Source organism: Neolamprologus multifasciatus, chromosome 4, assembly GCF_963576455.1.
Source record: "Neolamprologus multifasciatus chromosome 4, fNeoMul1.2, whole genome shotgun sequence".
Taxonomy (NCBI): domain Eukaryota; kingdom Metazoa; phylum Chordata; class Actinopteri; order Cichliformes; family Cichlidae; genus Neolamprologus; species Neolamprologus multifasciatus.
Genome location: NC_140442.1, coordinates 17558291 through 17573523, shown reverse-complemented (window position 1 = coordinate 17573523; position 15233 = coordinate 17558291). Strand labels below are relative to the sequence as shown.

At 43.1% G+C, this 15233-nt stretch overlaps 1 protein-coding gene and 1 non-coding gene across 3 annotated transcripts; both read right to left on the bottom strand.

Moving 5' to 3' along the window:
• Positions 1-1502: 1502 nt before the first annotated feature.
• On the bottom strand, positions 1503-14838 carry LOC146520221 (transportin-2-like). Of its 2 annotated transcripts, none has more exons than XM_085156847.1 (25): positions 14715-14838; positions 13118-13217; positions 12659-12734; positions 11493-11642; positions 11147-11253; positions 10498-10631; positions 10046-10127; positions 9831-9953; positions 9440-9558; positions 9249-9309; positions 8992-9163; positions 8552-8704; positions 7073-7298; positions 6714-6885; positions 6478-6564; positions 6231-6338; positions 5976-6134; positions 5806-5893; positions 5531-5629; positions 4685-4780; positions 4514-4589; positions 4194-4293; positions 4047-4121; positions 2895-3044; positions 1503-2682 (listed from the first exon to the last, which is right to left on the bottom strand). In XM_085156847.1, the coding sequence occupies exons 2-24, from the start codon at positions 13214-13216 to the stop codon at positions 2937-2939; spliced, it is 2670 nt and encodes an 889-aa protein (XP_085012973.1). In that variant the 5' UTR covers position 13217; positions 14715-14838; the 3' UTR covers positions 1503-2682; positions 2895-2936. The 2 variants fall into 2 exon arrangements, with proteins under 2 accessions (XP_085012973.1, XP_085012972.1); XM_085156846.1 differs by having other exon boundaries at positions 14644-14810.
• On the bottom strand, positions 13342-13411 carry LOC146520222 (small nucleolar RNA SNORD41). The gene has a single exon (XR_014873948.1). It is a non-coding gene; the product is annotated as a small nucleolar RNA SNORD41 (small nucleolar RNA).
• Positions 14839-15233: the final 395 nt, after the last annotated feature.

Genomic DNA, 15233 nt, shown 5'->3' with positions numbered 1-15233 from the left:
TAAAGTGGCCACATTAATTAGCAATAAACAAAACTACCAGAATTAAAGGGTTTATTCTAAAATACATAATCTACAGACAGAAGATGATGTGAATCCAACTTTGATCAGGCAGGAGCATGTGTTAGAGATGTCCATCAGGCCTCAGACTGATTGGCGACCTCCGGTGGCTAAATGTGAAAAACCTTCAAACCAGAAACGAAAAACATTTGCTGTCAAAGTAAAAGCCGAGCCTTACTGATGCAACAATTTCTTTCTTTTTTTCCCCTTCTGTCCTTTTTTATTTTTACTTTAAAGGGAACAGTCTCAGTTTCTGGTTAGTGGTGAACTTGGCAGTTTCACCAGCAGTGAGCAGTCTTCAATAGAAACTATGGACACAGAAGCCACCTGGAAGTAATCAAAGCAATTTCGAGGTTATCACTAGAACTCTGTATAAACCCCCTTTGTGACAAATTTCCACCTGGCAAACGCCAGAAACCACTCGTGAAATAGACATTTTTCCCCTAGCGACCGGAGGTTGCCGGGGAGATCCTTGATCTGTCTCTTGCCCTGCGCGGGTAATCATCATCTCTGAAGCTTTTGTGCACCCTGTCCAGCTATTAACCACCAGGCAAGTGGCCTAACTTTACTCCCAAACATAACTTTTTTTGAGTAGGGCTGGTGTGAAATTATGTCTAAAAAGTACTTCTGGAAACACCAGGCAAACAGCCATATACAGCTCCAATACAACCATCCACGCCATGGACAGTGATGAGAAGATAAAGCAGAGTAAGATAACCAAGATGAGGGAACGTACTATCAGGACTCAGTCTGTTTATCCCAGGCATATCCTACACAGTATCAACGGGTGAATATATGGCAACGACAATCACTAGTTTGATCATAAGCTGGAGAAGTACCTTATCAGTCCAGCAGCGAGTTGCATTGCCATTGACAAGCACTTATAAAGGTGGGTCCCTAAAAAGGGACCAGCTACTAGAAGAACAAGAAAAACGAAAGGAGCAAGACCTGTCAAAAAGCATGCAACATTCATGACAAGATGAAGCCTCGATGGCTCCAACAGCCATCACTTAACAGGAAGCTGTAATGAAAACTACAGGGGGCAAGGGGGGAGCGACATCCTCAGACACAGGTATGGATTGACGACTGCAAAAAAAACACTACAATTAAGATGTCTCCCTCCACTTACATCCTAATCAGTCCATTTTATAAGGAGCTACATTATAAAACTATGTTAAGAGGCCTCAAGTCTTACCAAGTCATCGTATCATTGCTTAACATTATCATTATGCTTACCTCGGCAAGCCGTTAACAGTCCTAAAAATCACTTATCAAGACAAAACGCTAGGTTTCAAGTTCAGTATATTACTGTATGCCTTACATTAGAAATTCTAAATTTATTACAAAAGAGAGAGAGAAAAAAAAGTGCATTTATACCAGTAAGAACCAATTCATTCTTGGTGATGTCTTATAGCTCTGTTTCGCAAATACTCTATTTAAAAAAAAAAAGAAGAAAAGAAAAAAAAAAGAAAGCAGCAAATATGATTCTCAGCTTGCCTACAGTATTTAAACTCCTGTTGCAGTGTTGGTTTTTTCCCCCAAACAAAAATGCTCACAAGTTGATTAAACCTGCCTATAAGCCGCTCTTCGCACATGTGCGCGCTGCCTCCGTTTTAACTACATGGACACTGATTAGACAATATGCATGAAAAGGGAGGACAAAAGAACCACGCACGTGACGGCTTTAAGTTATGGCAAGCCTCCCCGTTCGGACGACGACCAACGCGATAAATGGAGAAGGAAAAAAACAAAACGATACAAAAACAAAACCCATTTACTCTAACGTGCATCACTTAAGAGGTGATCGTATGCCATGCAATATTTTGGTACTGCGGTGGTAAAACCTTAAGAGGACAGATGTACTGCATCTCTTTGCCTCCGACAAAGGAAGGAAAATAGCTACAAGCCTGAAGATTTTCAGCAACCAAGGGAAGAGGAAGGAAGCGTAAACGTGAAACGGAGGGAGAGAGGAAAAGAAGAAAAAGACCCATGTGTATGCACACGAAATGCTTTGATGGTTTTTGCAGTGAAAGGTGCAAAACAAACTGTGTGCACATTGTTACATAGTAAAAGCGCCTGTTTTTATTATTTAGCCTCTGGCACGAGCCTGTTTAAACACCTGTGTGGGGTATTTGGGACTGTGGCACCCTATGCTGTTTCAGATCATTCCTTTTTGTTTTGTTTTTAAAAGTGTACCTATCTGCCACCCCCCCTCCCCTCCCAGCCGTCATCTATGTCAGACTAATTTAAAAAAAAAAAAAAAAAAAAAAAAAAAAAAGAGGAAAAAAAAATATCGAGGAGGGGGGGAGGTCGAACTTGGCCTCCGTTTTGCCCTCACCTACCTAGAATCCCTGCGGTGCTGTTGGCGAAAAGTCACTTTTGAGCATTTTGGATTTAGTGAGGCGTTTTATCCGAGAGGTATGTGTATATCCCCAGTTTACCCTCCCCACACCCACCACCCTCCTCCCACCCTCCCTCAGAGAGACAAACAGGGCAACGGGGGAGGGGAAATGGAGGCTATCCGCAGAGTGGAGGGTCAAGGCCAGTCACGTCCCTCCAGCTCTAGTTTCTCCCCACGTTCTGGGCAGTGCAATGAGTTCCCCTGTTACCCTCCCCTTCATTAACCTGGGGGACAAACAAACACAAGAACAGAGGAGACACTTAAACCACATCGTGTGAAAAGATGCATGCAGAGCAGATAATGAAGCGATTCTGGATCAGAAAAAATGATTTGGGAACAAAATGTATCACTGTTTATCAATGAGCTGGGTGTTTCATCACTTCCAGAAGAGGGCTGAGGGGTATTTCATTTGGGTAACATCATTTGGTGAACATACCTAACAGGTCAGTGTCCTGCGTGGACAAAAGGGGTGGCCGGGTTAGACGCCGTAGCAGGCTGACAGACGCTCCTTCAACAGAGGAGGGAACTGCTCAGAGAACTGCTGCCAGTTCTCCTCTCCGACCTGGTCCTTGAAGCCATGCAAGATCTTGGAAAAACAAATGAGACTTGATAAATTCTCCAGCAAGTGTGCAAATCTGAAGGTCAGACTTTGTGGGCGAAGTCTTTCGCAGGCTGATAGCAGACTGTCTTATGGCAACATTAATGGTAGATTTTCTCACTGGGTTGCTGTGCTTGACAATCTCAGTTTGCAGCAACTGAAGCGAGATAACTTGATAAATCATAACGTGTTGCTGACATATTCAAACAGACTGGAAAATGTTAAAAGTCACCATAATATATGGAGGGGTGTCTGTTCACTGCAACATCAGTTTATGGTCTCAGTTGCTGGCTTCATGTGTTATTCAATACACAACACACTTGTTCTGACTGTAAAGACACTAAAGAAATAGCTGTTCAGTTTTTTTTAAGCACACTAGCCAAAATAGCTTTGACATTTATATCACAAATAAACCAGCTAGTTAGCACTAGCTCTTTAGCTCCTCCTTACTGTCCAAATAAAGTCATGGACAGCATAACAACCACATGACGACAATCAAAATTAAAGGCAAAGTTTCATAATGGCAACCCACAAATTAATGTGTAACCTTAAAGTGGCATCATCCATTTTCAATATACAGTTTTTGTACATCTAGCTATGACCTTGCAACTGCAGCTGCACCTTGGGTCGAGCACCTAAAACTAATTTAAAGACCCCTCCACGATCTGGATTGCTCAAATTAGAGGCCTAATGTTTTAAGCTTTACCAAGAGGGGTTTCTAAGCCTACCATGGGTATTAAATGCACCCAGAATTGATTAGTATTGATTATTATTATATTATAGTACTCATTGACTGATCCGCTTGACTTAGTGATGTACCACACTTCTCAGACTTCAAAGCCATCTGCACCATGCCATCAGATTTCCGATGTCTGATTAATGATCATCATAGGTCGGTGACCCAAAACTACAAGAGTGAACGTTTTAATCACAAATGCTGGTCCATCCTGAAGACTGTCACAGAAATATGATTTCTGATGAAGTATTTACCTTATAAAACATGTCCCTCAGGTCGTCCTTCGGGTTCACCCATGAGGCCACAGCATCACAGAAGAAAATAAAGTCCTGAACACAGAAGACTTGTTAACTCAGCACTTGCCAAAGTAGACCTCCCCTACTTCTCTAATATCACCTTACCTGCACCACTCCTGCAGGGTTCACGCCGATCATCACACAGATTCCCCGGAAAGCCGAGTCCTTCTCCTCATTATCTCTTATATTCCTCAACGACGTGCACCTGTGAACAGGAGCAATGTGGCGACAGAAGAATGAGTTCAACTTGGGTTTTTGTTTGTTTGTTTGTTTTACAGCAGCTCCAATTTTTCAACTATTTTCAACTATTTTTAGTCTTTCAACTTTTTAAACTAACAAGTTAAAGAGTTTTCACTCATGCTGTGAAAGTAGAACGTGAAAAAAAAAAATCAATCATATATGGTAATATCCATACGGGGACTCACCATGGCCTAATGAAATGCTGCAGCTGTGGCGCCACTTCCTGAGGACACACGAAACCCAGCCTGCCGATCGTAATGGCTGCATAGAGAGACATAAAAGAAGCCGCTAAGTCTTCAATATCAGAATCAAATTTAAGAGACACACTTATCATCATTCTGTAGCTGATTGTTTACCTGTGTTTTCCAACAAAGTCTTGGGAGTGTTGGGTCTATTGATGATCTCCACCAGGTGTGGCAGCACCATACCCACATACGGCTGCATTTCTGCACCTGGAGAGCCACAAAGAAGAGAAGGAGGTAGTGAGCATCCTGCAGTGTGGATACAACATGGTAACGTCTCTAAGTGTGTTAAAGATAGGAATTCATTGTCAATCAGGCACGAGACAGAATCGGACCTGCTTCAATCGAATAAAAAGGAACACGTGAAAAACCTAAATGCCGAAATATCAAAAATACCCAAACACTGATTTAACTTTCTTCAGGGCTTCATTGGTCATAAGTTACTGAGAAGAGCTTTCAGGTCCTTAAAAAAAAGAAGAAAAAAAAAAGGGAGTGTCTGAACACTTACCAGCCACAGCAATAAAACCATTTGCAGTTACCAAGCCCTTAAAACCTAAACAAGTCTTGGTGTCATCTCTTACTTAAATTCAATAGAAAAACTAGTTTCTTAATAAACTATTAAATAAGTTTTGTGAATAGTAAAAATCCATTTTAAGAATCAGGTTCTGAACACGTCTTTGATTCAAGTTTGTCTCAGCCAAAATATGTCGCCCACATTGAGGCAGAGTTTACAATTCCTGAACGTACGCGTTCATATTTTCCTTCATATCTGCAGGAAAATACGAGCTCAGACTGCACATGCCTGCATGCAACATGCACTGTGAATGATCTGGATCAGAAAACATTATGGGAACAAAATGTATCACTTTGTGTCAATGAGCTGGGTGTTTCATCATATCCAGATACTGGGGGGTCGGGGGGACGACAGGAAAACCATCCACAATAAGATCTGTTACTTACCCATTTGCATGGAGATCTCCCCTATGGCCCAGGTGGCGTTGTTACACACGGAGATAAACTCTGGGTTCAGGTTGAGCCCAAGGATGGGCATGAACTCAGCTGGAGAAGAGAAATGGACACCAGTTACGACAATGATTCACAAGAATCATTAAAGACATGAGCTCATGAGTGGCTACAACAATCACTAAATCTGGGTGTTCCCTGGTAATAAAATGAGAGGGCAGCTAGTAAATCAGTCAAAATGTGACAAAGTTGCTCTGATAACGCACGCTCACCAATACAGGGCTTCACGTGGAGGAAGCATGCCTTTGTTAGATCGCCCAGGAGCGCAAAGGAGCTCTGCCTCACCTCGGGCATGGTATCCTGCAGCAGAACCACATAACTTGGTGTTCAGAAAAAAAACTAGTTTTGGCATGCAGAAAAATTAAGAGAACTTCCATCACACCTGCATGCACTGGAAAAGCAGCGTCATGATGTTAGAGCGAGCCACAAGCTGTTCCACGTGTCCTCCCAGACCTTCAGCCAGGCCGCTCAGCAGATCCAAGGCCACAATCATGAAATCCTTGTCAGGAGCTTCATACTGGTCTGGATGCTGGTTGTACATCTATGTAGACAGAAACACAAATGTGAATTTTTAAGCACCAGTTTAAGATTTAAACAGACTCCACCACATTTATTCTATTCATGCTTGCTCTCTCACCATAGCCTGAGCTAGTGTCTTCTGGACTAATGTGACACAGCGCTGATAGACGGGCTCGCAGTAGGGCAGAAACCCACTTTGCAGGGCGGTGGCTACTGACGACAGACACTGAAAGACATTCGGACAGCACAGTTTTGTTTGGATTTTCTTCTCCTTCCTCTAAATGACGTAAAGCATTTTTTCTTCGACATACTTGGACATGTCAAACAGAAAAACCCTGATTCTAAGCAGTGCTAAATTTACTCACCTCCAGCAGAGGGAAGAGATCCTTGTCTTCGTCCTTCAGCTCGTTCCACTTTGCAATAAGAGGGGGCATCAGCTTCTGAATGTACTCCTGAAAAAGCAACATAGTGGTAACAGCTCAGGATTTCTGTAGCAAATCAATGATTCCCTGTTATTAGTCTCCTCCCAAAGCTAAGCGTGCAACCCGATCGACTTGAGTAAATTCAAGACAAATATACAAGATCCAAATCTCAAACTCACAGGCTGATTGAGATGGTGACCCACTGAATCTGCCAGAGTTCCTATGGCATCATACAGGATGAGCAGATTCTTGTGCTGGTACTTCCCGAAAGCAAAGACCAGAGTGTCCAGAATGTAACTCAGATATGGCACCAGCTCTGTGCATGCCTCTTCCTCCAAGGTTGCAAATGCACTGAGAAAAAACAAGATGATGAAGGTCAATGCTGAATCTACACACACAGTCTTGTGGTCCAGGAATACCACAAGCAGGATGTGGATCAGAGTACAATATGGGAACAAAGTGTATCATTGTAAGTCAATGAGCTGGGATTTTCATCACGTCCACGTTAGAAGGGAAGAAAGATTGCAGCGTGGCTCACCTGCAGGCGGCCTCCTGCACCTTCTTGTTGCTGTCCAGGATGCGTTTCAGGAGCTCCGTCATGAGCGGTTTGAGATATGAGTCGGGGGGCTGGGAAACCACCCAGTGTGCATAGCGACTCAAGGTCCAGCAGGCAATGGAGCGGACCAGGGCCTTTTTATCACACAGACACTGGATGAGGTGAGGGATGAGCTCCGGCAGGTAGGGCACCATGCCCTGCATGCAGCCTAAGCACAGAGTGAAAGCACGAGTGAGAACGACACCAGACCTTCTGCAGTCAGCAGAGCAAATCTACTGATCCTAATATTCATTCGCCGGCATAATGCAGCTCTTCCCTGTGAAATTCTGTCTCACACCAATGTGTACTTGCGATGTGCATCAATTTAGGCGTTATATCACAAGAAGACTCCACAGCTGATTTGCTTCAGAGGAGACGATACAAATGTAGGTTTCTCTGCTTTATGCCTCTTAACCAACACTCAAGACTCAGTTCTGTTTTAGTACAAATCTACTACGTCACTTGTTGTAAACAGAAACCTCAATCGCAAGCTTAACTGATGCTTGTCAAGTGAACAATCCATCGCGCCCACTGCACTCCACACTACTGAGGAGCAGAGCCTAACTCATACTTATTCCACCTTGCTGCAATAAAGAACGCTTCAGGAGCTCATTCCTACAAACTCTCTGTGAAACTGAACAACACCTCTTCTTTCTGTGACAGGTTCATTCTGACTCTCTTGCCAATCTGGGCAGTCATTAATCCATCTGCAAATCACTGTTTATTCATGCAAATTTTTAAAAAAAATTAAGCTGAACAGTTTGTAAGATTGCATTTGCATTCCCTCTTTTGCTCATGAAACAGACCATTTACCTGCATGCAAAGCCTGACAAAATGTGATTGGTTATTATAACTCAGACATTCCAACACAGACATCACTTTATACAGATTACATTTGACAACTGTGGTTCTGCATAAGGTTGGCGACCTAATTAGGCACCGTTGAGGGAATTCTAGGTATCAGTTGAAATGGGAAAGTACCAAATCCCAGTTCTGCATCCAAAAGATTTGAGAAGTCCCCTCTCTATGTTTCTGCCACAAATTACTTTTCCAATCAGGATTCACCACATCCGCAGATAATGCCAGTAACTTTGAATAAAGCAGACGGCACTGTGGGGGTCATTTCTTAATCAAATCAGGTGTCCTGGTGATACCAACCCCGTGCTAATGAGGCATGACATTAGAAATCTATAATGTGTCCTTCAGAACACCAAGTGAATGTCTGCATGAACATGCAGACGGGCTTTTTGCAGACTGCATATAATAAGGTTAAACCTCATTACTAGATCTCAACTAGGGACAGATAACTGTCTATGCATAACTGGGAACATTTCAGGAAGGTGTAGCTCGGGCTTTTGCAGCTCTGACTACTAACCAGAAAATCTGTAGATGGCATGAAAAATGAGTGTCCTTTCATCTTACCCTCAGCTATGGCCCCCAACACCAGGATACCAGACTCCTTGATCACCCAGTCAAGGTGAAAGAGCAGGCCTTTGAGGAGTGGCAGGAGGTGGGGTAGCAACTCATCGCGGAACACGTTGGCCAGCACATCCAGTGCTGCTGCAGAACATTTCCCTACGTGAGAAAGAAAAGTTTGGTTACAACCCGACACCTAACCTGCCGTTTCTCTTATATCACCTGAAACTACAGCAGCTTTAAGTTAAAAAACTCACTGCATGTACTTCCTGAATGACATCCACATGTCCACTCACAGCTTAAAAGGTAATAGATCTGTGCTACATTTGGGAAGGGGCCAGTTGGCATATTAATACCTGATATACGACATACATGGAAACCAAAGTACAACCGGTCAAGTCACCACACTCACATTCTGGCAATTAATGTGTTTCTCCACCACTTACGCAGATTCCAGTCAGACAGCGTGTCGTCATCGTCGTCGTCATCTTCCTCGATGTCCTCCCCCTCCTCCCCCTCGCCTCCTTCATGCTGCAAAGTGACCGTGCGCGACTTGTGGAAACGGGGTTTGATGTCCTGCTCGCTGTCTGGTACCGCCTCGTCCTCCTCCACGTCACCCTGGGGGAACGGTCAAAAAGCAGATTGATGGCAAAGAAGTACAGCTGGGTATCCCAAGCATTCAAATACCTACGATGGCACTCACCTTCAGTAGTATGATGTCTATCTCAGAATACTTCATCCCATTTACTAAGATAGGGATCAGTCTATATTAAACAAGTGAGACAAAAGAGGATATCCTTGATCAAAAAAAAAAACCAAAAAAAAAAAAACCACAGAGATGGAAATTCACACTAATAATAGACACATACTAACAATATTTAACAAGCTACTCACTGCACTAGGTGTCCGGAGAGCACCTCTTTACAGATGGGTTGCTCTGCTAGAGTCAGCCAAAACTCGCAGGCCTCCAGAGCCACGTTCTCGTCAGGGTCCTGGGTTCGCTGCAGCATGTACTGAAAAGCAGATGTTTGAGAATGGGAATGTGTGATCAGGTGAGTGGGAAGGGAGGAAAAACAAACAAAAACCAGCCTAAGAAGAAACTTGAGAGAAATCTGGATCAGAAACATTAGGAACTTGAGGTATCATCGTGCTTCAATGAGCTGGGTTTCTCATCACATCCAGATGGGCTCCAAGTTCCACGTATTTACACGAAAATGTGGCGTACGTGTTCTTTTACTTCCACTGTGTGCTCCACAGCTGGTTATCTGGTTGTCCTAACACTCACCTGGATGATGCTGTGCATGTGGGGGATGAGGCGGTCGATGCGGACCTCCAGTAGCATGACCAGGGCTCGGCACACATTCTTCCTGACCTCAGAGTCCTCATCTGCTGCCAGCGCAAACAGGCTCTAACAAAGGAGAAGAGGAGCAAAAAGAAAGGAGTGTGAAGTAGGCACAAAACTAACACAGCAGCCTGATACCGAAGCACACACAAGCTCACCTCTATGAAAGTGTCAATGTTGTCCATCAGGGCTTGGGCTCGGCCGATGATGAACTGGTTCACGCAGGCTATGGCATGTGATCTGCAGAGCAACAAAAGCAATGATCAGACATTGTAGTGATGAAGAAACTGGTTCAAATGAAAATGCCTCAGATAAAAACCTTGTATAACTAACATGTGCCTTTCATTTAAACAGAAAACACCGAAAGGCTATAGGTCTACATAATGTAAAACAATAAATCTGCTAATAAATAAAAGGAGTTATGAAAAGATCTGATCAGATAAGCACATTAAAACTTGCTTACATGCTCACAATGGTTCCTACCATAGTATAAATATTGTAATGAGGAAGAAAACTTGCCACTGAAACCAATCGACACGACTCTTGACTAACCATATACAGTCAGGCAAATGTTAGCATAAATCACACCCAGATTCTCTCTTTCTTGTACCTAATCTTGGGGCTGCAATGCTTGAAGAACTGAAGGAATTTGGGTATCATTATGTTGAGGGGTCTGTTCAGAGCGTCGCTGTCCAGCAGCTCCGACGAATCCTCGCAGATCTTCTGCAGTGCGCCAAATGAGCCCTGAGACACGGACATACACAGAGAAGCTGTCAAATCAAACGCAAACGTACAGGGACACAGAGGAGAGAACGAAGACCGCATCAGACAACAAGACCGGAGCAAACAAGTTCTGAATGCACTGCACAGACTCTGCCTATCAGCTGAGAACACGTCTTTTTCATGTCAAGCACATGTGCGACTATGAAATCATCATCATAAAAGAAACGACTGGAGATATTAGCTGCTCCAACACAGATATTACAACTAATGCTGCCTGATTTTCATCTGTTTTATTATTATTACTACTACTATTACGATATCTACTGCTCCATTTCAAAGTCCATGCAGAGCTATATCTGGTTCTTCTCAGGAATCATTTGCAAACTATGACTTTCCAGTTAGCCTTGTTGTGGCTGTCTGTGTGGGATGAATTCAAACTTATGTCTACTTCAAGGATACGCGCCTCATTCAATTGTCAGATACTTAAACCAGAGCAACTATCTAAATGAGTCAAATGCCAAACAGGAAGTGCAGACCTCGCACGTGTTGTAGTCCTCTGAGTTGAGCAAGTTGCAGAGCTGAGGCAGCAGCTCGGGCCATGTTTGCAGCTCTCCTTTGGAGGCAATAGTTGTGATCAGGATGCCTACAGGAGAAAACGCAGTTCAGGTCAGTTGTTCACCACTGACAAAGACCGCAACCTTTGACCTATGCAGAAGTTCTGGATCAGACAGTATGAATACAAACACCTTCACAGACACTCAGATGGATTTTATGCATCATTTCCAGAGAGTAACATAAGGACACACGGGGATTAAACTGGTTACTCTGTGTGTAAATAGATGGTATATAAAGTTATAAAACCAACACAACCAATAAACTCACCAATGGTGGCACGGATGAGCGGCGAGGGATCGCCGATGTTGTTGAGGCATTCCTGCTTGATGAAGTCAGCAACGGCTGATGGGAAGTTCTGGTAGTGGGCTTTGACATTGTTCTTCAGTATCAGACCACTTAGAGAGCGAGTCGGCTCATCTGAGAAGAAGAAAGGAGGGCAGTTAGAGACCAAGATGCCAAGCCATCAGCGTGTATTTGGAGTCTGATCACTACAATACTACATCAAAGTGCACAAAGTTTTCCACTACTCAATCCTGAGGACGTGTAATCCAACTCTTCCTCTTACTTTAAAATCTGTGTGCCCGTCATTATGGAATTCAGAGCAATCACTTAGTCAAAGTGGACGCAACAGTTTCTCAGTTTATTTCATATATAAACTCTTGCAAAGGTGGATATTCATATTCAAACTGGCTCCAAGTTTCAAATCATTAGATCAGCCAATCTAAAGGTATTCCCTGTGGGCCAAAAGACAGGCTTCAGGCTGCTCTAAGCACTCAGATCTCAGAGGTTTTTCCTACTCTTGGCACTCGCTCATGCCAGGAACAATATTATTTATACACACTCTGAACACAGAAGCACCACTCACCTATTATTATTCAGACCTTCTATTTGTGAGGGACAGCCAATCAGAAGAAAGTCCGCTTAAAGAGAGCAGACTTACTCTAAAGGGAAAGGGATGAATGCAGAGCTGCTGCAAAGCCCGATGTAAAATCGATAAGGATTAATTTGAACTTTGAAGAGTTCAGGGCTGCTCTGCTAGAGCCATGAACAAATTCCTAAATTTTTACCAGATATAACAAATCTATATCTCTAAACTAAGACATGTTGTATCCAAAGCAACAGTGACAGCACGGTTTATGGTTCTATATACTTGTCCTGTTACATTTATTGGTATATGTTTAAGTGCTACGTTGATTAAGCAATTGATGCGTCACTGCTGTCAGTCTGTGAGAAGAGTACAAGTGGCACAATTCATTTTTTTGCCCCCTCACACTGTATAAACATGTATGCAAGGCCTCTGCTGGGAATGAGGCTCCAACACAATAAGTAACATTCAGTGCATCCAGCTATTACGTGCAACAGGAAGCACTAAATTATCACCATAATGGATCAATGATCTGAGAGACAGAAGACGCACGTGCAAGACTACTCACCTTCAGTTTTGAGTCGTGTAAGGACAAAGATGAGATAGTTGTTAAAGTCAGGGAACTGGTTGAGTTGTTCGAGTTTCTGAAGTGGCAGTTAAGGATCATTTCACTTTCAAATCACCCTTTCAGTCTGAGCCAAGTAAAGCTCAGACTGAAAGGGCTTCTTATAGATTACTCATTTATGTTAATTGCATAGATGTGATGTGACATTTATTCCATCATGTATTTTTGGTCAAAAATATACTGTAAGTGAAGAAAAGCAGACAGTAGAGATGCACTTAGTCCTTAAAGATGACTGAGGTGTCATGTCACAGTTGCTACCTCGCCTCTGCTCTCGCAGCTGCTACAAAATCCTCAAACATTTTCATTGTTATCCTACATTAAAAGCAATAAAGGATCAAAATTTAGTTAAATACCATTAACCAGTTTTATTGTGCACACTCAGAACAGACTGAAGTAGGATACTTGTTGGACAGCTCTCTGTGTGACTGTGTTAGGTGACTGGGAGTCTTTGAGCAGCTGTAGGACCTGCTGAAGTCCCTGCTCATCTGGCTGCCACTCCATCCTGAGACACACATACATACACACACACACACACACACACACACACACAAATTAATCCACATGTCCACACATTTCTCTTTAAATTCAAAGGAAAATATTAAGAAACACGTAAGCAGGTGAGGTCTCTGGATCAGACAGTATGAATACAAACACCATCAGCAACAGGTCAGATGTTTTTTAATGCATCATTTCCAGTCCACATGCACGTATATAGTTGATATAGGCAAAAAAAGAAGGATGCCTGTACATAGAAGAACAAATCTTCACACAGGAGTAATGCAATGGACCTGAAACTACCACAGGATGCCAATCACGTTGTACATTTCATCAGATGGTCTTTTGCTGGGCTTTTATCCAATCAATCACTACTTAAAACAAGATATTTCTGCTTAATGACATGCAAAGTTATTGGAACCCACTGAGGGTTTACTGCAGTTACTTAATGCATGCATGCACGAAACAGCTGAAGGAGAAAAGATCAGTTCTAAAACAAAACTGCGCAGGTGTCGGTTGGGAGCTCTCTGGCCGCCTTCATAGTGGGTTAAAGGGTGAAACGACCCGGCGGCACCGGGACTGGTCACCCCCCGTCAAACACCTAAAACCCTAATTGCAGCATGCGGCACAAAAACGAGGACATCAGACAACAAGACCAGCTAAAATCTCTGTGACCCGGCTTAACTGCTCCAAGTTAATCCTACCCCCATCCCCACCCCCACCCCACCCGGTCCTCCGGTCTGAGTTGCGGAACCGCGTTGCGCTTCGATAAAAAAAAATTTCGCTCGAATTTCAACGCAATGCCGTAACACGTGGGCCCGAGCCGCGCGGTTAGCCCGTTTTGGGAGGTAGAGGGTCGCACTCACTCAGCTGTGGCTGGTCAGAGTGAAGAGGAAAAAAAAGTTGTCAGGAAATGAGTTAGCAACGAAGCAACGATCGCCATGTCCGGCTCCAGGCTCATAATCATGTGGTTTACCTTTACAGCATTTAGCTTTACTGGCTAGTTTGCTCCAATTATAAGATCCATTATCGATTAGCTCGTAGATTGTTTGAGCTATGGACAGCTGACCCCACTAATACCCAACCTGCCCTTCTTGCTAGGGCCTGGTCGACAGGGCAGTTCCCGGCTGGAGGCTCACAATGTGGTCGGCATGAAAACAAGAAAATTCCGCCGTTAGCTATCCAAAGAAAGGGCCGAGCTGAGCAATTATTTTGCCGAACAATAACAGTCATGCGGTCGTTTTAAACATAGCGGTTAAACATAAGGATGTCAATCAGTATTGGGTAATAAGTAGGTGAACACGCTTTGTAAGCAGGCGCTAGCCGCTAAATCGTCAGGCATCGGAGTTCGACTTACTCTGCTAATGCTAATACTGCTAGCCAGGCTAATGCTATTTAACTGAAACTTGCTTTGATTTTGTAAAACGCCTTACCCGATGAGTAGGAGTGATCGAGGTATTAAGAATTCGTTGTTAAAGTGCAACCCTATTAGGAGTGTACGTACAATATTAACTTGAAAGTTGAATAATCAGTACTGGGCCGCTCTTCTCTTCTTCTTCGTAGCGGTTCCTCTTGTTCAAATGAGCACGCCGATTGAAATTGACCCTTGGCGGCTTCCGTCACACATTTGACCGACTACGCGAGATTTGTCGTGGACTGGAAGGCAACTAGTTTTACTATCCATATTTGGTTAAACATAAATAAAAAAAAATACATTATTATAAAAATACAATAACAATATATAATACTATAATTAAATACTAAACAAACAAATAAGCATTTTTTTTAAATAAACGTTGTATGCATACAAGTTTTTTTTAACTAAAAATGGAATTAAAGACTACCTAAAAGATGGATTGTACATTAATTAGGAGTTAAATGTAGAAATAAATGTAGTTAATTGCACAGAAGTTTGTTTTTTTCTTTCCTTTAGGCGTCAGCACAGCAGAACATCTGCCACTATCTCACTGTGTTCCAAGCTCCATGTCACACCAACCCTCTGCATTTCCTCCGTCACTACATT